Raw genomic sequence first — 21,315 nt, 5'->3', positions numbered from 1 at the left:
GATTTCTATTTTAATTATTTTCACCGAAGTCTGACATTAATTATACAATGTATCAAACTTAAAGTTTAAAAAACTTACTTAAAATTTTTTTAGCGCTAGAAAATATTGTACATTACTCTTTGTGGATTCAAATAAACGCGCCAGTAGCAGCACAATGACGTCAAACCAATCACATTCCGTTTTATGTCACGTGACTTTTATGTGATTTAGGACCACTTTTATTTATTAAATTATTTAAATATTTATAAACAAAAACAAAATATTTTTTTTTCAAAAATTCTAAAAAAATTTATAGAATCGAAAAACATCAAAAGTTAAGAAATATAAAAATCATGCAAATACCCAATAGTATGCCAACAAGCATTGCCACAGTACACAAGCAAACGTGTGCATTATATCAATTATTAATATAAACGTTAGACTGGGCCAATTCTTAATTTTTTTTGGCCCAGTCTAATAAACATTTTTCAAATATATTGAATATGTATCAGTTACAACAGTCATTGTGATGATATAGAATTAGAAGAAAAACATAATCGTACAGCACATTAAAATTTCCCTACCATTTTATTTGGCTACGTTATGTACTTAAAGTCGATCATGTATGCTATTGAATTTTTTTGGATTTGTAATACTTCACTGATATCATTACATCCATATACTTATAACACATGATAAATTTATATTGATAAATAGAAAATTTTCATAATAAATTACTGGAATCTTTTTCTGTATTAACGTTATGCATTTGAATATCTGCCGAAAACTTAATCGATATATTGAACAGCAAAAAAATACATTTTTTATGTGCCTAAAAACTTGGATAGATTTAAAAACTAACTTTGCCACGAATTTTAAAAAATCCTAGAGCATTTCTATTATGCAACAGCGCTCCTAGACCTAAATAATTTTCTAGTACGATTGAATTAGAAACGACATGACAATTTTCTCCTATTAAACTGACTAGCGCCGCATGCAATCCCTCCACATCAAACTTCATTTTTTCCAGATCTGTACCTGTAAAAAGAAATGCATGATTATATCATATAACTAAAAAAAATTCATGAACGCAATTTAATATCATGCTTATTTACCCTTATGCCAGAATAACGGATGGCTGGCAAATGTAAGCCACGGAATATTTTTAACGAATGGGTTCCATTTCTTTTCTAAAGGTAAAGGCTTTCCTTTGTTCCACATAAGTTGTAACCCAACCATATTTCGTCCTCTGTGAAGAGTATTTCAGCTTAGAGCTTTCACAATTTTTTTCTATAGAGCATTATTATATCAATGCAAATAGTATGAAATAAAATAAACTAAAAATCAACTGATGTCTACTGGGTGCGAGACTCTACCTAGATACGTGATGTTGCAATCTGAAATATCATTTTGAAAAGCTATGATAATAACAACATACGCACACTACTAGATACAATTTAAAATGAATCATTAGTAAACATAAATGAAACATGCAATATTATATTTAATAGATGACTGATGTTATTCTTGGATATGAAGGTCAGAACTCAAAACACTTTTTTTTTTTTTTATTTAAAAAAAATTTTAAAAAGTGTTTTGAGTTCTGACCTTCATATCCAAGAATAACATTAGTCAACAAGTCACCAAGGTCAAGACAAAATTGTCTTCATTATATTTAATACATTATCATTGAGATAGTATCTGTCATGCTACGTAATAAATTATTTAGAAAACGTGTGTCTGAAAGTTAGGATTGTGCATTCAGGAAATCGAACAAAGGATCAAAGTTACTTAGCCGTTAGAAAAATTCTATAACTGCACAAATTATAGAGAAAAAATATAAAAAATATCGAGATAGATGAGTTAAGAAAAGTGAAAGCAATTCGTAAGGGAGTACTCTAACTACGGAAAAATTTATATAACATCCGACCCATGGATGTACCTAGACTCAAATTCCCCAAAACTGGAGCGTGCAGTGAAGGATGACCACTGTTGGCGAACAGCGTTATGAAAGATAGACGATACACCCTCTGCTAAGCCATTTAATCGCCTAGAAATGATTAAAAGGACTGCTAGATGCAATGTGTAAATCAATCTGCATGAGATTAATAAAAAACGAGATCCACCAATAATTTATGTACGAAAGAATGTTTCCCAGACATGTGAATGTTGTTAAAAGCAATTTAACATTGTTCGTAAAATAGAGTACAAATAAAATTACATTACACTTTCCTCTTACTTTCTGTAAATGTTACTTGCAAATGATTAAGTTATAAAATTCTATGTGACCATAACGAGTATGATATAGAAGCCCTTACGGTACAAGTGATGTTGGTGGGTAAACAAGTTCTCCATTTACAACTGTATCGATCTCTGACAAAGGTACTCTACTAAATTCCAATGCCTTGAGTGATATGAAGTCATATTTAACTGAGAAGAGTGCATTTTGTGTCAATAAGACAAGCCTTTCTTTTTCTGTATCCCAGAGACTGATCCTAGATAAAATAGTATAAATCACATTTCATTACTGTCACGTAAATTTTCTAATAGTGACATTCAATGAGTAATTCCATTTCTATTTAAACTTGCTCGTAGTTGAAAAATATATTTTAATTTTGGAAAAACGTTTAAAATTACAATGTAAATACTACAAACTGTGTCAAAAGCCAGCAGCCAATGATTTCTCCATCTACATCTTTGGTTAAAGTATCAGTACAATCTTTAATAGCTCTTTCCACAACATCATTCCTATCTGAGAAAAAAGTGTGGGCATCAAGACGTTTGAATGGTAGAGTGGTGACATTTTTTGGTGTCTGCGCTACTCCGGGCACATTATTGGCACTTGTAATTTCTGGAGCTGAAAGCAACGATGAAGAACAGATGTAAATCAATGCTGTAAAATTTGTTGGCAAGCACTAAAACTGTCAATTTAATGCGTAAATCGACTTATTCAAGAGTTACAATGTAGATTCCTCTTCAATGTCAACATTTGTGTTCCATTGCATATTATAAAAGAATATACACAATTGAAGGATACTTTGGTTCACAATCAGCTCATTGATCTATTTCACATTGAGATTGTAAATTTACACAGAAATTAAAGTAAATACTTTCAACTCACAGACAAATTGATTTCTTTCTCTCAAAGAATGCAATTTATTTGTGTAATGAAAGTGCAGTATAAAAAATTAGCAAGCTCTGAATAAATTGTCTTGTAGTAAATATATGTATAATTGTTCATCTGTCCATCAAAGTATTAACGACGTAAGACTGATTAATCAGTAAGTACTTTAATACCAGTATTTCTGGAGGAAGTCTCTCCTTGACTTTGGTGAGAAGCTTCATTTTCTTTGGCAATTTCTAAAGTCGCACGACCAAAATCTACTGATGGGCCTTCATCTAGCGAGCTGTCATCCATTTTGAGGTTAGGTTCGTACAAATTGAGAAAAATTAAGCTTATAGGGGCAAGAGACCAAACCTGATGATGTGTATATTATAAACAGTTCTAGAGAAATATCTTTTACTATTATGGACTGTAACTTGTAATAATCATCTTCCGAATGATCCCAACTCACGATACGATTACGATAATCCCGCACATCAATTGAAAATACGGAAAACACCTTCTTGTGATATGATCTGATATCGCCAGATGTCAGGTTTACTGTTCACCATGAGAATTATAATCTCTAACAATTTATTTGGCTGAATGAGAATTAACTGCCGAAAACTGTGCAAGTACAATCAGGTACGAGATTTGCTGGTCAATGAATTTGATAAGATCGTTGGCGAGTAATATAAAGCTGTAAAAAAAGTTTCATGAATGTAATTCGTAAATGAATGGAATAATACATATCTACTATCTGATTACGCCTCGATAATATCGAAACCACGGTTGAAACTAGTTTACTTTAAGTAAACTGTATAATAGTGAAAAATTTAGTGCAATTGATAGGCTTATATCGTAAATAAGACGGAATAAAAAAATATGAATTTTACTTGCAGCCATGATCTTGATAAAGTACGACCTATTTTTCTCTATGCTTTAATGTACTCATGATGTTAATAATTAGTAAATTCGACATAGTAGAGTTTAACACATTATTCTAATAAAAATTTATTACTTCACACAATACTATTCCAGTTTTAGATCAGTCTCTTATATATTATAATTTTAATAAATTAAGAAATAATTTACAATAGCAGAATAGAAAGAATTACTCAAAAACTCTAACTGTACAAAAAACTTATTGCCATATGAAATCACTTATAACTTCTCATGTCATCTAGCATATTGTCTGAGGAAGTTAAAGTCAAGCTTCGTTCCTCGTGCATTCCTTTGGCATAGTTTATCTGCTGAGACACCTGAAAATAAGAATGTTTATGGCAATACTGATGATTGATCTGAAATTGTAATTGAATTAGTGGAGCAACAATATAATTGTGCGACCTGCAGTTTTATATGCAATTTTAGATATGCATTGCATGTAATGATTTGTGTCCTAAGAAACTGATTTAAAATAAAATACAACTCACCCATTTCGCAACTTCTTCACTGTCACATCGAACTTTCGGTCTTCTCAGTAATTCAGGCCCATCCATATTATTAAGTGCTCCAGATTCAGTCCGTGATGTCAACTCAATATAGTACAGTGTTGTCCCATTACTTTCGATTTTATGAGTAGGTTGACAATGAACTAATTCTGCTAGACTCACTTCAGTAACAATACCTTTGGTACCACCAGATATAACTCGGATTCTTTCATTCGATACCAAAACCCGCAAGTCTTCAGTACCACTACGTAAACATTCGTAGGCTACAAATATCTCTGAATAATTGTGGTTATTTATACTGTAAAGAAACTCCTGTCCTTCTGCTTGATGACTATTGTATGGAGGAAGAAGGCCAGCAGGACCAGAAGCCACCCGTGGAGGTCTGTCTCGCTTTGGTATTGCACGATGTGCACTAAAACATAATACACATGTATTATAAGACATGTCAACATATTCATGTTTTCACAATACGCCTCACTGATCAGTTATAATTAATAAAAAATTTAAATACGTTAAATACATGCCTCCTACTAGTCTCCCGAACAGCGCTAGCTGTTTCCGTTGCCAGATCCAACACTCCTACAACTGGTTTTGTGATTGTTCCAACAACACCCTTCCCAAAACCAGTGAAGAATCCCTAAAATACAAATTAGCATTAATAAATGAATTACCTTTCTAATCTGCGTGTGTCTCATATGGGGACACAGATCCGGAAAACCCTAATAAATTGTTAGAAAGCACGCTTTCACGTACGTTTAATACTGCTCGGAATGGCTAGGGATGATTTGGATCAGGTGTGTTTAAGAATAGCGATAATTTAGTGAAAATGATAGAAATACATCTTGCACTTAGGGGCATCTTATTTTCCTATAACTACGGTAACAAGTCAGAAAAACTTTATCATTCATTAATAAACTTACAGGGAAACCTTCAGTAGAAGCGCCGTCATATGTTTGTTTGAAAATGCTGGTCATACCACCCAGCAAACCAAATCCAAGACCTTTTAAGCCGGCTACTATATGATCACTACTCCCAGTAGTATTAGCACGAATTCTTTGTCTGGCTTCTTCATGTCTCTCATCCAGTATAACCCGACCTAACCCATCAGACAAAGATTCCGTAACTTTGGCTGCTGAGTTTGAGATACCATGAGTGACATTTTTGACTAATGTTTTCACACTGCCCTCGTATATAAGTCCTGATACTCCTTCAGACACATCATTTACAAAACCCAATGGGTTCCCCAAAAAGTCCACGGATCCTAAAATAACAGCAGCTTGCCATTTCAACTCCTGGAACAAAACTAGAAATTACTTGATGTTGATGAATTTGCATTACAGTTTGACTTATTGATTATTTTTATAGTAATTGACACTGCTCCTCTCTTTCACCTAAGCGTAGTAAATAAATGCTTACAGTGACTTTAGTTTATATTTGTATCATTACTATTAGAACTTACATCTTTGTAATGTTTTAGTATGGAATGCATAAGAAACTGGCTACTTTCAAAGGGATGTTTTTTAATAAATGGTTCTAGTTCGATTGTGGCATCCTCAAATTTAATTAACGTCAATCCCAATTTCTTTTTAATAGCTTGAAGTTGTGCAGGTAGTTTAGTTGTCGTCAAAACACTTAATCTCACCTAGAAATATAAAAAATAGACCCAAAAGTTTCAGTACAGTTTCAGTTCAATTTTGCTCATCTTCATAAACATGTATACAATTGAGTTTTTATATAGTATATTATTCTACATTGTTGCCACGAATTAACTGTCAATTTATAATACACGGTTTACTTACTTGACTGGGCACTAGCTTCAACGTTCCAAAATAATATCTTGTGGCATGGGCAGCAGAAACTTCTGAAATAAATCTTTGTGCTTTGAAATCATTTTCATCCATTGGTGCGTCTAAGTCAGATTTGCTAGCCCCCACAAATGCGGCGAGCCTTAGCAGTAATCTTTCTTCTAAATGCATACAAAGCGGCTTGATGCTAACTATTAGATGTTTATAAATCTCAGCATTTTGATTTTTTGAAGGTAATTTTTCAGATGCTACATGAATCGCTGGTCGACTATCGATATCAGCGCGAGATGATCTTGTGATGTATAATACAGTGGAACATTGGGCTTCGAATAATTGATTGTCGACCTGAACATCTTCCACACTTAATTCCAATGCAGTACTTGTAGGCGTCTGCATAAGTTCCAATGCAATACCAGCCAATCTAGCAAATAACAATTCCTCCGCTGGTCTGCGTGATACTATGGACAGACCTAATCCAGCTGGTAATCTTACACTTAGCTGTAATTCCCAAGTATCTGCATTTGGAGCACTTTGACCAATATGTGTAGGTCGTTGAGTTACTGCAATGTGCGACCAATCGCGTTCTTCGAGTAGCGCAAAAGTTTTTTTCTGTAAATAAAATGTTATAATAAAGAAATTTTGTCACAAGTTACAATGCTTAAAATATTTTTCAGTTTCATTCAATTATTAGAATTTCTCAATCGCCATTGGTACTATTGGGATTCCTAAAACTTGGAATCCATTCTGATAAATTGCTCACTCTTTCTTTGATGTCCAAGACTTGTAATACTCTTGTCGGTCCATCAGTTGAAACTCTAACTGACAAAAAGCCCGAACCAGGGCGCAATCTTTGCCTACCAACGCATTGTTCAATCGGGGGTGGGCTAACATGCATTTGCGGACCAAGAACAGCTTCGCTCCCTGCAAAAAAAATTAGTTTGCATACTACATGCAAGACAATTTTTGAATTGTGGATAAATTAGAATATATACAGATTGAGTTATCCTGGAGTGATAAAATTCTGGAGTTGACACAATGTTTTACTAAACTAGACTTAAAACAGCAGCATTAAGGTAACCAAGAAAATGTTTTTCAACACACAGGTGGATTTGTTATACATATCAATAATTTTTATAATTGTCTAAAAAATGAACTTTCGAAAAAAAATTATCTCAATTGAATTATATGTCTAAAAAAAAAAGGTATTGAAAAAAAATTTCTGCAAATGCAAAAATAAGGGATACTAAAAAAACCAAAAGTGCCAACTCTTTCTTCTTTACTCGGAGATACTCAGCGTACAAATATAATTTACAGATAATCTAAGAAAATATAGCAAATATTGTTTCTTTTATTGTGGAGTTTTGCAATAGGAACAAATCTGTGTGCAAATATATTCATAAAGATTTTAGAGAAAAAAATCAGCACCTGTGTGATATACTAAAACTATACGTACACATTTGCCAGCGGGCAACGCCGCACCCTGCAACATTTTATTGCTAAAGTGAGTAATGTGAGAAATAAAGCAAGCTTGCAATGAAAATTTTTCATGGTTGAAAGAAATACTTGACATTTCAACGTAATACACAAGGTTTCTACGTTGTTGTTAATTTTTTCAACTAATTCATGGTATATCGATAGCATAATACTTCCTAAATAATTCATTGGATTGAAAAATTTATTCCTTATAAAAAATACGTTCAACTTATAATCGGGAGAAATTTTTCTAGTCGCACCTTCATGCAGGCCCATAAACCCATCTTTAGATTGAACACACATGTTTTGATGAGCGCAACATAATCTTCCGTCATCTGTGAACTGCCAAGTTTGGGTGGATCTTCTGCGTGGATCTGGCCTCCGCAATGCGAGAGCACAATACGAAAATGGTTGAGGTGCAGTCCCAGCTATATCCAAAACCAGTACTGTTTCTGGTGCTCTAGAATGTTTATCTCTGGGTGGACTAGAGCCTGTTCGAAATTATGAAAAGCAAATTTCATCTGAATAAAAAGCTCTCAAGGAGTCAGAAATTTATCGAAACATTGCTTTGTTTACCCTCATGCTGCAGCTGGCCGTCGCTAGTCATTCTCCAAAGTTGGGATCTTGCTCCATATTGCTTTCGCCGTAGAGCTACCCAACCCCCAGGGCCAGCTTCTAATACAAGACTCTGCGTTTCTACATCCAAAGGATCGACACCATTTTCTCTCGAACTTATATCACCATCAGCTTTGAAAGTCCCTGTCCGATTGCAAGATATTATTTAAAGTTGCTCATGAAACCTACTGTTAAAATTCCAGATACAAGCTAATCAATTACCTGTGAAGGCAATATAGATAAAGTTTTCGTATGTCAATCCTCCAGTTTCTCCAAGAATATTTAGATCATATGATGCTGCAACACCTCCAGGGGCAGTTACTGTTAAACTAGCTGAGTGGATTGGCTCGTCTAATGCATAAGGCACAGAAGAATGTGGCCTGACAGTCCACTGTTGGCTCTCTGCTATTCCTGTCTGTAAAGAAACATACAAGGATATTGCATACTTACATCATAACCCTGTCAACAAATTCAATAGCAAATAGAATATAAGTTCAAGGCCAATTGCAAAATTGCTTATGAGGAACGTTACTTACTTGGTTAATGACCAGCGGTACTTCAGAAAAATTATCAACTCTTATTGGTGGCGGCATGGTGTCGGCATCCGTGAATACAACGAAATACGTACTCTCTTGCAGAACTACATCAACTCGTAAGAAATGCATTTTTCCTGCAGCATCTCTGATGTTGATTGTCAGTGAATGATTACCATCTAATCTAATCCCTCCAGACCACATACAGTTGGTTACATCAATCACTCTGACACACAAAAGTTGGTCTTTATCCAATCTAGGCCAGTGGAATGGCATATAACAGTCTGGCATTGCTGTTATATATGTTGCTTGTGCGTCTGGGTGGCTCTGCAAATTTTAAAAATGAATCAATATTTAAAAAATATGGGCGAAAAATTTAGAACTATAGAAATCGATGCGAATTGAAGTCCGCAACATACATAATTAGCTTGAAAATATCTTCTTTGACTATATTCCAAAGTTGTCATTTTTTATTAAGACTTTTTTAGGTATGACGTTTAGGTATGACCTACCTCGATAGGCAACTTACAACTGGTATTACAAAAAAAAACAGAAAATAATAACTATCAGAGTCGCTGACACTGCCGAGTGGATCCCATTGGAGCCAGCAGCAGTAAAGCTATTAAGCATAATTTTCTTACCACTGTAGTAGTGAAGCACTTTTGAGCCAATTCCAAGGTACAGGATGATCTATTGTGCAACTGATATCTGGGCGACAGTGTGACAACGGTAGTAGCACTATATCTGCCTCGTGCTGCTCTAGTCGCCACACCAATTAAGTATACAATGTCTGGTCTTCCATCACGTAAGCTAACCCGTAGACGGTGTACCTAAAAAGTTGAGGTAATTCAGTGTTTTAAGATGTATATGTACTTTTTAGTTTCAGTGTCATTACCACCTATTATAGTATTATGTATGTATCTAATATGCCTAGAAATCAATATGGGACTGACTTGAACACCAAGTTGCAGGTGGAATTGTTGACACCATTGCGGAGATCCATATGGATGTACACCAGTCCCGACTCTGACAACTAATGTTCTGCTTGCCTCGTCATCACTAAATGAAAATAATAATGGAGCCACCATTCGAGCTCTTTCATGTTCTTCAAACTGACCAGCCGTTTCTACACCTACACCTTCTTGTCTAAATACCAATGGCAATCCTGTTTTATTTATGATCCAATACGGCGCAGTTATATTAATTCGCAATGCTGAGCCTTTTTCCACGACAACTGCAGCATTCAAAAATAGTATTCTGCCAGAAGAATCCGTCAGCCTCATTCGACCCGTAAAAGAGGTACTGTTTTGAGGCAACAATAGCTGTAAGAAAATGTATTTTCACATACCAAAATAAGCATTTGAATCAGTGGGCCATTATTTATTTATTTTTTTTCATGATAGTCCCTCAGCAGTTAATCTCTCACCGTTCCAACACCTGGATATCCTTCCAATTGAATGTTTATTTCTAATGGTCCATCGTTATTTGAAATATGTAGATCAGCATTCCTGCCTGGAGGAATTCTGCTACTTTCAGATCCAGCAGTGTATGCTATCTCATGTGGAAGCAAATTAGTTAAGGTGATAGGAGCCAGGAATAGGATGGTATGTGCTGGAATTGTTGGAGCTGTTTGACTGGCATCAGGCGGGTAGTTATCCCGTTTTATGGCAACACACATTCTGCAATGAATATACATTTACAGATACATATTACACATTCCGCCAGACAGTACAATTTTACAATTGACTCCAAATCTTTCAATATACCTGAATACATGATTTTGATTAGTTTTACAAGTGGTATGAATTTCAGTTACTTCTGATGGTTTCCTCACAATTGACCAATCAATAGGTTCTACGCAAAACTGAAACAACCGGTTTGGATATATTGGCCTCAGCCACATATGTGCTCCCGTATGCATCAACGGTACTGATACCACTGTTTTCGCAGCTACTTGCAATATTTTTCCATTTACAGTTGGACCCACCAAAGGAACTGTAAAAAACGTCATGAGGTTAATTTTGTCTCATATACACTTCAGTTTGAAGAGAATACTAAATCATTCTGTATCAGTTCTGATATCAATAAAATTATAAAAGTAATCATATACTAACTTCCATGGTGATTGACTGGTTTTTCCAGTTTAATTTCCACAGCATAGTCCAGTTTATTGATAACTTGTAGAGCAGATCTAACAGTCACAAGTTTCCGTGCTGATCCTTCGAGTTCAACAGCAAAAACGACTCTAGCCTTTGGAAATATTAATTGCGACTGGGAACAATAAAAAGAAATTGCATATTGCGATAAATTCATATTATAATAAAAACAGCATACAGTTTTTTTAACAAAACTCATTTAAATCGATAGAATATGCAGACTTGTCTTAATTCTAGCTATGTAGTAAAATTTCATTGTGTTACCTGTGAACTACCAATGATATCTGCATTTGCATGACGAAAGTAAACTCCAACTCTGTCAACAGTGACAGGTTCCACTGCTCTCCAGCCATCTACTAAAACAGATACTTGATGTCTTCTGACAATATGTGTAGAATGGTGCCTCAACTTTCCTCTACCTTCAAATGTGAAGGGAATTGTTTCTCCTGGAGAAACTTCGATCCAAGTCATGTCTAGTTCCAACGTATTATTCGCCTTTGAACTACCACTAAAATCGCTGACGGTATCTGCTGTTGCAATAATGGTTTTAAACCACAATTTAGATCCAGTTTCATTTTTTAATGCAAAGGGAACAAACGGTGATCGTCTACGATATCCTGGAGGACTTCCAAATGACTTGCTCAGTGCTGAATCTTTATTAGACAAGTAATAATCTTGCATCCAATTGTCTTTAACCAATTTTACAAGTTCTACCAAGGTCGATGTTATATTAACATTAACTGAGTCCTCAGAATTAATTGAAACTTGGAATCTTTTCAAAGCTAATGAATTTGTGAGGGTTTGTTCCCACTGAAATGTAGCTCTCCACGGTTCTATAAATGGTTCCCAACCACTCAAGACTCTGTTGTAATAGTCTACGCTGAAATTCGCTGATGCTGTCCCAGGTCCTGGTAATGACTGTTTCAGTGATAGTTCTGACATCGTCATTTCTAACAGAGGTACATCGGCATCTCTACAATCATCTATAATGCAAATTCTTAAACATGGAGTTTGTAGCTCCATATCTTGAACAAAAAGTACGTTACTCGCACTGGCTTGAGTATTCGGAACAGCATTTTGTGTTAGCCATAGAGCAGCATCGTCAAGTTGACCATTACAGCGATCTAGAGCTGCTTCACAATCAGTTTCTGCAAATCCAAGAGCAGAAAGTTTCATAACATAGCTCTTCGCATTAGCTGGTGGTCCATTAGACCGTTGCTTAGCCCACAAAGTTTGTTTAGGAAGTGAATGGAGCATTCTAGTGAACATTGTAATGTCGTGGTAGCTTAATCTCACACTCAACGGTTGCAGTTGTATCTCTAGACACTTCTCTTGTGTTAAGTCAAAGCTCGCCCCAACTGGATCAATGATAGACAATGCTGTTTCATCTTCAAGTCCTAAAATGCAGGAAAATAATTCGCAACGCGATAAATTGCAAGATAGTGGTTTTTCCCCAAATTGGGGTGCCGATCTGTATGCCAACACTGTAGTAGATTTTAATATGACCGCATTGGTATCCCAGAGTGCAGTATTCTCAACAATGACTAACTCAGAATCTGTAATATTGAGTTTCAGTTCAAATGGTATGTTATTCGTTACATTGGTCTCATCGTTGTCTTGTAGAACAACCATTGGAACAATTCCAATTATTGGATCAGGTTCGGGTGCGTTCAAAATTATGAAGTCTTTAACTGCTTCCCACCAATCCAGTATTGCAGTAAGTCGCATACTATGTAATATGATTGTAGTAGCTACGTTATGCCTTCGTCTTCTATGATGTACTTCGGCTTGAACGTGATTCTCAATACTCCCTGAATTTCTTAAGGGCTGTAGAATACTCGTGAAAACATTTGATCGGTGGTTGACAGGTTCATCTTGGAATCGGGTATCAGTTACCAAAATTTCTTGAGAAACCAAATCTATATCTTGCGAGCCATCACTCAATGAATCCAAAGTAAGCCGTGATTTTATAAAGTTAACACATGCCAGAGCAGCTAAGCCATGGTTTGGATGCAATGCGACGGTAACATTAACCAATTCTAGGCTAATACATGACTTAGTCCATACTTTCTCAGACGTATCTTCCATATTATTGAAATATTCGTCATTATTCAGATCTTCCATCAACAGACGTAAGTCATCCAAACTTTCGCCAATGTTATAAGAAAGTAATCCACGAATCAACATATACTGCGCTGGATCTAGTGCACAATCCATTGTAGACAAAATTCCGTGAATGCTCCAGTCTGGAAAATCCCTGCTGATGTATGTGTCTAAATTTCTCTCTACTTCAAGCTTCAAGTGGCACTTTTCTGTTAATAAGGATGGACCTAGCTTTTCTACTAAGAAACTACCTATGGTTAAAACGTCTATGCTATGACAATGATTGTCAGACTTAAGTCTTTTTGCTGTATAAACATCCATGTTAACTAATTCCAGTAGCATTACATCTATAAGACAAGTTTTCACTTTATCGGCGAATTTGAAAGAATTGTGAGCACTCAATTCTCCAAGGTTTAAAAGAATCAATTCCTCTGATCGTGAGCTCACAGGAAGTAATATAACTGGTGCACCAGCATGAAGTTCAAAGGACAAGCGCATATCTCTTTTGTTCACATCTAGTACAGTTCCTCCGTCATTTCGAAGATTTACCATAACAGTTCTTAGTTGAGAAAAGTGTGCAAAAAAGGCCTGCAACTCTGCTAGAAATCTTTGTGTGTGGACATAATGTACTGCTGACATTTTTAACTTTAGTTGTGCGTCATAAGGTCTGTCTTGAGCATCCAGGTAACTCAAATATTGAAAATTAAGCGCTTCCCTACCAGATGATAAAAATCTTTCACGATAAAGTCTGCCATGAGGAGTCAAATCCAATAAAGACATGGATCCAAGTGATCCGGATGTTTTAGTTCTGTGGCTTGATTTTAGAATATGTACACTTGCATTTGATATATTTGCTTTTGCAATTTCCCTTTCCAATTGTGTTAAAACTAGAGTCAGAGACCTTATTTCAACTTCTATTTCAGAGTATAATGGAAACTCTTCAGTTCCATCAACTTGATCAACATCTAAAATATCTTCATGCAAAGTTACATGGGGATCTGAATTAACTGGAGATCCAATTCCTAGAAAATCAAGTACAACCATCCAAGATTCAACACTAACCACTAGATCCAGACAGTTAAAATCGATACAGATAGATTTCCGTTGTATTTCGTTGTCTGTGATCATCGGATCTACTTGTGTCATGGTTATGCTGATCAATACCAAATTTTCTTCACTAACTATTGCTCCAGGTGAAGGCGGTGGAGTATTTGGTGTATCTAGCTGCGAAATAGGTTGTCTCCGCCAATGTGCAGGTACAGCTCCATATAAAGTATCTGTTTCAAGTCTATCGGGTAAACTACCCCTGCCGAAATCGCGTTTCCACCTTTGCACAAACGGCAAATCAGGGCATGACTTTGAAACACCAGCTGGTAGTTTTGCTCGAATAGGTGCTGAAGATTGCATCATGTATCTATGTCTAGATCCAACTGGACACAAAAGGTCTTCCATAAGTAAGGATTTGAGTGCTACTTCTATTGTAGATTCACATTTTGTTAGCTTTTCGTACTTGACAACAAAGTCTTGCATTGACAAATCCACTAGAGGTTGTTCTAGGTGATCTTGCTTTAATTCTACACTCAGCACGGGCAGTTCAAACAAAACCTTTATTGAAAGGTCAAATCTCTCAGAATAGTTAGATACTTTGGCGCTTGTACTTTTTTGCTCTGTTGGAACTAGTTCTATATTGGAACTATTCACCAATCTATGAACTGTGTCTAAAAGTTGCTCATACTGTCCTCGGGATAGTGATACTTTTAAAGGAGTTACTACAGTGCCACGAACTTGAATGACAGGATTATTTGGATGCTCACATTCTAGTGAAAAACTTGGAGTCATGACTAAACTCGCATGTTCCTTCTCTAAAGCTATTCTCAATCCAGTATCATGTAAAATGGGTTTCCCATATTCCTTGCAGCAATACATTTCTTCAGCTCTCATCGGAGAAGTTCCAGTAACCAAATTACCTTTCAATGAAGTATCCAAAGAGTATAAATTCATATCACGCACTTCCAAAGTTAATTTTTGATTCGCAGTCTGATCAATTGGCGGATCATGTTGCAGAGCCATTGTACCTAGATGGGCGACGAAAACTTGAGTGCTATGAGAAGATCGCGGCAGTACTAGAACTGGACTGTCTAAGACAGCATCGAGTTTTAAACACAATGATCCACAATTGTCTGTGCCATCTAAAGATAAGCTTGGTAAACGTTTTCGAGGTGGTGCTGCCCATTCCTCTGCATGGACTAATCCAATTGCCATGTCTGTAGCAGCCGCTCCGATTTGGCGAGCGAAGTTACTCAAATATTGCTTGAATTCATCTGCACATGACCGTAGCTCAGATATTAGATGAGGAGCATGCGTGTACCAGACACTTCCAATGCGGATAGTTACTTCAGCTAATGTTACAAAACTATCTGACTGAGATAGTTGTTTATAACATCTATTCACGGAAAATCGAAAGGCTTCTGGCTGGCTGGATAAATTTGCAAAATGCTCCAACGGGTGGTGGGGTGGATCGGCGATCGGATCCCTGCCAACGCTCAAGATTCTTTGATGCATTTTCCCTGTCAGAGTCTGATCCAGTACTTGTAAGCCTCCTAATGATCCCGAAACTTGAGCATTACTGTCTAGAGTTGCTTGTATTCTAGCATCCGACATAGTTGCTGTAGCTATCTTCTGACCAATCAGTTGACTGTCTTGCATAACAGCTCGTAGAAGTAGAACGTTTAATCTGTGAAAATCGAACGTGATTTCTGTTCTTGTCAATGTTTTCGTTTCGAGAGTTTGACTTGTTAAGGAACCAAGTCTTTCTACACGTTTCGAAATTGATTTATGCGTAGGAAACACTCTTCTCACAAAGCCTATCAGCTCTACTATGGTCTCTTGATTGGCAATTATATCCAAGTTATTGAATTGTATGTTAGCAACGCGAATATTTTCCGAGATATCATCTACTAGGACTAGTTCGATGGTAATTAAAGCCTCAGAATCTAACTGATCTAGTCCTATAAAGGAATTGGTTTTTGGAGGACTAGACGTCTTGGAGTCCCTAACTAGTGTGGACAAAGCTCGAGTTAGAGCAACGGGAGATGTTAATCTTCTAGGTAAAGTTGGATCTGGGGATCCTGGAGACACTGGTGATGTTGGAGAAACCGGTTCAGAGTCTCGCAGACTACCTGATACACTATCCATTCCCACATGCTTGTGACTAGCAACCAAAAGTTCAAAATCTGGTCCAAATTCTTGTAGGGCATCAACAAGGAGCAGGCTGTGAACCGACAGTGATGCACTCAGATCAGCTGGCCTTTTGCTCAATGCAATTCTGACTCCAGAGACTTGGAGTTCTGCAACGCTGCGTCCTCGTGATTGTAGTTCAAATGTCATTTGATCAATTATAAACTGAATCATCATTAACCGGGATAATGTTCTGTCAGGACTTTCCTCTTTTTTCGGACTTCCGGGTTCCAGGCTTTCTGTGTTCCCCTTCTCATTTTCAGATACATTAGATAACTGCAATAATAAATTATACATTGAACGTATGGCTTCAACTTTTTGCTCATTCACATGTACAACCAATCTGGGTAAATTGCCGGACACTGTGATCGAAGGAAACTGGGGATCTGTAGTTGTTACCACACGTCTCTCAATCTGAAGTGAAATATTGAATCGTTCCAACACGTGTAAACTAGACATTCCCCTGGTACGTGCGTGCTTCCAATGATCTCGTACTTTGCCAACCAAAACTTGTAAGTCTGATAATTCTACAACATATTGATCATAGAGCTTCTGATGCAATACTGCATCTGATAAACCTTGAAGATCTTGCAATGAGCCATTCTCTTTGCTTCCAGGTGGAGTAGAGCAAGGTGTTGCATATTTCTCATCATCATCACTGTTTGATGACCCAGGTCTGATTATAACTTCATCTTTTTCTGCGCCATTAGTCAAATGCAACCTTCCAAAATCAACAACAATGACCGCAGCATTCGAGTCTGTAAATCTCTCGACTAACAAAATTTGTGGTGCTGAGATATCAAACTGTAAATCCCACGTGGTACGATGAACTAGATCACCCTCCAAAATTTGTTCCCAATTCTTCATAAGCTGTTTACGTGTTCTGCGTTTCATAGCTTGTAATTTTTGGTTTGATGCATGTCTGTATGGTTTACAAGTGAAGTCAATTAGCCAACGCATTGCGACTGGGTTATATACAACATCGAGTGACTTGGAATTGACTTGCAGAGAATGATCTGTGTTTGTATGAAATGGTTTTTTCTCGTAAATGAGTTCGAAAAGGGGCTGCATTGGTAACTTATCTGAGGAGCCTCGTAATCTATTAGTGGCAACAGATGCAGTCTGCGGTTGTACCAATACTGGAAAAGTAGAACTTTCCGTCAAATAATCATGTAAAAACAAAGCTCCTAAGCTTATGGAAAATCTGTGTGACCCATATCTCGGTCGGGACTCATAATTCAGATTAACTTTTTCGAATTGTAGTTCCATAACAGTTTGAGTATCCTCTGTGTTACATTTACATGTACAAAGCCGTACCGCGCCCTTTGACAATGTGAAATTGAATTGCCCAAAAATAGTATCTCTTCGTATCAAAGTATCATCGTCCATAGTATCAGCTAGTGCATCTAAAAGTTCTCCTTCGAATGTGGATGAACTTTGAATATTATTGTTGGATGTTTTTGAATACCAGCCCCACCACTGGGGAAACCACTGCACAAGCATGCCTCGACCTTGTGGTGACGCAGGTGTATTAGCCTGTGGTATTTTCGGTGGTCTTACTCTTGCCATTGCCAACTCTCGCAAAATCCTTAACTCATCAAAGCTGCGCTCCGTTTCAACAGTATCTTTAAATTGCTTAGTTTCTGCAGTAAGAATTGTTGTAGGAGTACCTGAAAATGAAAACCACATTCTTTGGTTATATTATATAAAGCAAAAATTCACCAAGTAATAATTATATCAAATAAATAAGTATAAAATTATAAAACGAAAAATTTGAATTTGAAATTTTGCCAATTTTGCTACTATCTATATACAACACATTCACCTCACATTTGTGTGGCTACCATCTTCAATAGCAGTCAGTGTATCGAAACAATACTGTGTTTGACATTTGCTATATCTTGGTATCTATTGACAGGGTGTCTAGTGTCAATAACAAATCATTCCCTGACATTTCCCGGTTATTCCAGACGGATGCAAATTCTCTAACAGTTCCCAGTTTTCCAGATTTCCCTGACATCAAGATACCCTGATTTAGCATACCGCTAATGTTCGTCATGCTCAAAGTTTAATTGAAATAATATTTACTAAAACTGACCTAATAGCTTTGTGCACACCTCAACGTATAGGACATTCTCTTTGCCTCTTTCAATGATATCCCCCCAAGACATCTTCACTTTGAGGGCTTCCCTGCCTATGTGACAGCGAGCGGCATATCTCCACCATTCTTTGGGAGCATTACTAATCGACACATTGGGCCGGCAACGTCTTTGTTGCTTTTGACGGTCAATATATTCTAATTTCTTAATACACATAACAATTTGTTCGTACTGCCACTGTAAATAATTACAGTAGTTGACAACAGTAACATAAACACATTTGTGGAAGTTTTCATACTCACGTCAATAACAGATAGTGGAACCTGATCCAATAGCAAATCGACTATCAGTCTTGGTTTATTTACAGACCGTAAAGGTCTCTCTGATCTGTCTCGCTTGATATGTGCCTGTGCACTTACAGGAGATAAAATATGTTTATGCTTTCCTTTTTTGGACTCACTCATTGCAATCTGAAAATAATGCAAATGAACTTGGAGACGATTACTCACTTTGGGACAGACAAAAGTTTAATCATTCCTGAGATGTCTACTGAAAATGAATAAACAGAAGCATTTGAATTAATTGAACAATAGACATGTCTTTTTCTCTGTATAAGCTACCAAAAATCAATAATTATTCAATAATACTATATGCGAGATATTTGTCAGAACGATTTCAGGTGAATAAATCTGTTCAACCTGTGGCCAAAATGTTAAAAAAAAATTTGCTTAATAAAGAAGTTAGCAAGATTTATTTGTAATTATGTATATGTGAAGTGTTTGTGTTACTAAGTCTTAATGGTTTGGTCAAGGATGTTGATCTGCATCCAGGTACTCACAGCTAAGTCACCAAGATTTAAGTTACCAAGGAGTTCTTCTTTTTTCACATGATCCCAATAGACAGACAGGCCCCCAAGTTCCATTAATTTAAATGAAGCATCCCCGAGATTCCAAGATGTCGAGCCTGGTATCCAGCTAGCGTCACAGCTCTGCGTCGTTAATGCCCCTATCGTGACGCCAAATGCAATTCCCGTTCCTGTAATGCATAGCAAAATTATGAAGACAATTGAGATCATTTACGTCTTGGGCACTACTCACCATCATGCGAGGACAGCGTAACATCATCTTCATACCTAAAGTGTACATCCTTTATATTGAGTTGTAGGTTTTCGATTATATTTGTTACTAGTGATGTACCATAGTTTAGCCACGAACTGTAGCTGGTAGCATAATATCCAGGCTCGCGTTCTGTATCTGCTCGCCACCTTGCCTCCAGCATATCTAATCGACCCAGTTTGTATTCTTGGGCGGCATGTTCCTCTGCCTCGTTGTCATACTATGAAATTAATGGCATGATTGTTGCTTTAACAGGTCACTTGATTATAGGAAGAACATCATATGTATGTGTGAACTAACCTCGTTGAGGCATATTGGCCCTGCCACTAGATATAATTGTTCTATAACTATCACCCATGGTGCAGTACGAATTTGTGTTACTGGTACATGCAGGCGAACTTTGCCCACGAATCCTGCTTTGACCTCAACTGGGAATCCGATATGTCGTAGAGCTTCTCGTTTTAAAGGCAAATTTTCTAATTCCACCTCACCTGTGGAAAGATAATTAAGTATGAATGTTTTTTCTAGTGGATAATCGAGTTAGAGTATTCGCAAATGACCCATGTTAGGAACTTACTTTTAAAGATTGATTCATTGATTTCAATATATCAAAACAAAATTAATTCTTAGAGTACCGTAACCTTACCTGACAGTAGAGCGATGCTTAATTGATCAGTGTTTAAATTTTCCACATACTTTCCCAAGTAATTGTTCAGTATCCAAGCAACAAGGCCTTCCAACATGATGACAAGTGAGTTTTAAATTTAGATATTATAGTACACCACGTAAGATATTATGCGTACTAAATATTTTTTTAAGATTATGAATGTAGAAATTTATCAGCATACATAGAGTGACATTTCTTTATAACGACAATTCTTGTTAATTCTAGTTGTCGACAATTACTCATTTAACTAACATTTATAACATGTTACTAAATGACAGTTATTTTTTATGATTTATTGAAACTCTGGTCCCTTCAAATCGTCGGTTAATTTCATTAACAAGATTCATTATGCATCTAACTTTCAATTTGACTACCGCTGACAAGGAGCACGAACTTGAATGGTGTCGCAGTAATCGTACACATTAGGTTTATTTTTTGTATCACCAGCGTCGCTGGTGTTCCATTAGCACCGAAGTGTCATTGGTTGCAGGGATGCTCTACTGCCTTATACCAGAGATGATCTCTGCTTATACTCTCCCGCTCCGCCGTATTGGTACGTGATCAGTGGTACTTATGGAACATTAATGCTCTCTTATTTGTTGACTGAGCCTTAGTCAACGTCTTATTTTGGGAAACGATATAGGTACATTATGTGTAAATGAAGTTCGTGCTCCTTGTACAGTCTCCATGACCGCTGATCTCAGTTCTCTGGTTAGGGCATGAACTGGTCTGGCCTTTATCGCAACGGCGGTTTGCGCGGTATTTTCGAAACCGAAAGCTTATTTGTACACTGAACGGCTGAGCTATATTGGGTGCTTTCCATTTACTGACTCAAGTTGACTTGTGTTGCTATTTCTGGTGTATTCCTTTACCCAGATTGGCCGGTTACACCAGAAATAGCGACAGAAGTCGATTTGAGTCAGTAAATGGAAAACACCCATTGGGTACGACTCGTAATGTATAAATTAGGGTAACCTTC

At 36.7% G+C, this 21,315-nt stretch overlaps 2 protein-coding genes across 6 annotated transcripts; both read right to left on the bottom strand.

The window, feature by feature from the left end:
* Positions 1-350: 350 nt before the first annotated feature.
* On the bottom strand, positions 351-3,633 carry LOC124299117 (tumor protein p63-regulated gene 1-like protein). 3 transcript variants are annotated; one of them, XM_046752070.1, is made up of 7 exons: positions 3,555-3,595; positions 3,277-3,386; positions 2,635-2,836; positions 2,298-2,474; positions 1,922-2,029; positions 1,095-1,228; positions 351-1,017 (listed from the first exon to the last, which is right to left on the bottom strand). In XM_046752070.1, the coding sequence occupies exons 1-7, from the start codon at positions 3,578-3,580 to the stop codon at positions 830-832; spliced, it is 945 nt and encodes a 314-aa protein (XP_046608026.1). In that variant the 5' UTR covers positions 3,581-3,595; the 3' UTR covers positions 351-829. The 3 variants fall into 3 exon arrangements, with proteins under 3 accessions (XP_046608026.1, XP_046608027.1, XP_046608028.1); XM_046752071.1 differs by having other exon boundaries at positions 3,277-3,633; XM_046752072.1 differs by lacking the exon at positions 1,922-2,029.
* Positions 3,634-4,080: 447 nt separating this feature from the next.
* LOC124299116 (vacuolar protein sorting-associated protein 13D) lies at positions 4,081-20,793 on the bottom strand. Of its 3 annotated transcripts, XM_046752066.1 has the most exons (24): positions 20,316-20,793; positions 19,970-20,160; positions 19,652-19,889; positions 19,393-19,589; positions 18,857-19,024; positions 18,554-18,791; positions 11,380-18,125; positions 11,074-11,230; positions 10,726-10,954; positions 10,386-10,638; positions 9,913-10,281; positions 9,601-9,789; positions 8,963-9,286; positions 8,649-8,841; positions 8,388-8,570; positions 8,072-8,302; positions 7,792-7,818; positions 7,099-7,259; positions 6,333-6,947; positions 5,993-6,175; positions 5,454-5,825; positions 5,058-5,170; positions 4,516-4,945; positions 4,081-4,344 (listed from the first exon to the last, which is right to left on the bottom strand). In XM_046752066.1, exons 1-24 carry the CDS (start codon positions 20,410-20,412, stop codon positions 4,243-4,245), a joined length of 12,006 nt encoding a protein of 4,001 aa, XP_046608022.1. In that variant the 5' UTR covers positions 20,413-20,793; the 3' UTR covers positions 4,081-4,242. The 3 variants fall into 3 exon arrangements, with proteins under 3 accessions (XP_046608022.1, XP_046608023.1, XP_046608024.1); XM_046752067.1 differs by lacking the exon at positions 7,792-7,818; XM_046752068.1 differs by lacking the exons at positions 4,081-4,344; positions 4,516-4,945; positions 5,058-5,170 and having other exon boundaries at positions 5,699-5,836.
* Positions 20,794-21,315: the final 522 nt, after the last annotated feature.

This window comes from Neodiprion virginianus, chromosome 2 (genome assembly GCF_021901495.1).
Source record: "Neodiprion virginianus isolate iyNeoVirg1 chromosome 2, iyNeoVirg1.1, whole genome shotgun sequence".
NCBI lineage: Eukaryota > Metazoa > Arthropoda > Insecta > Hymenoptera > Diprionidae > Neodiprion > Neodiprion virginianus.
This window is presented reverse-complemented; position numbering and strand designations above follow the sequence as displayed.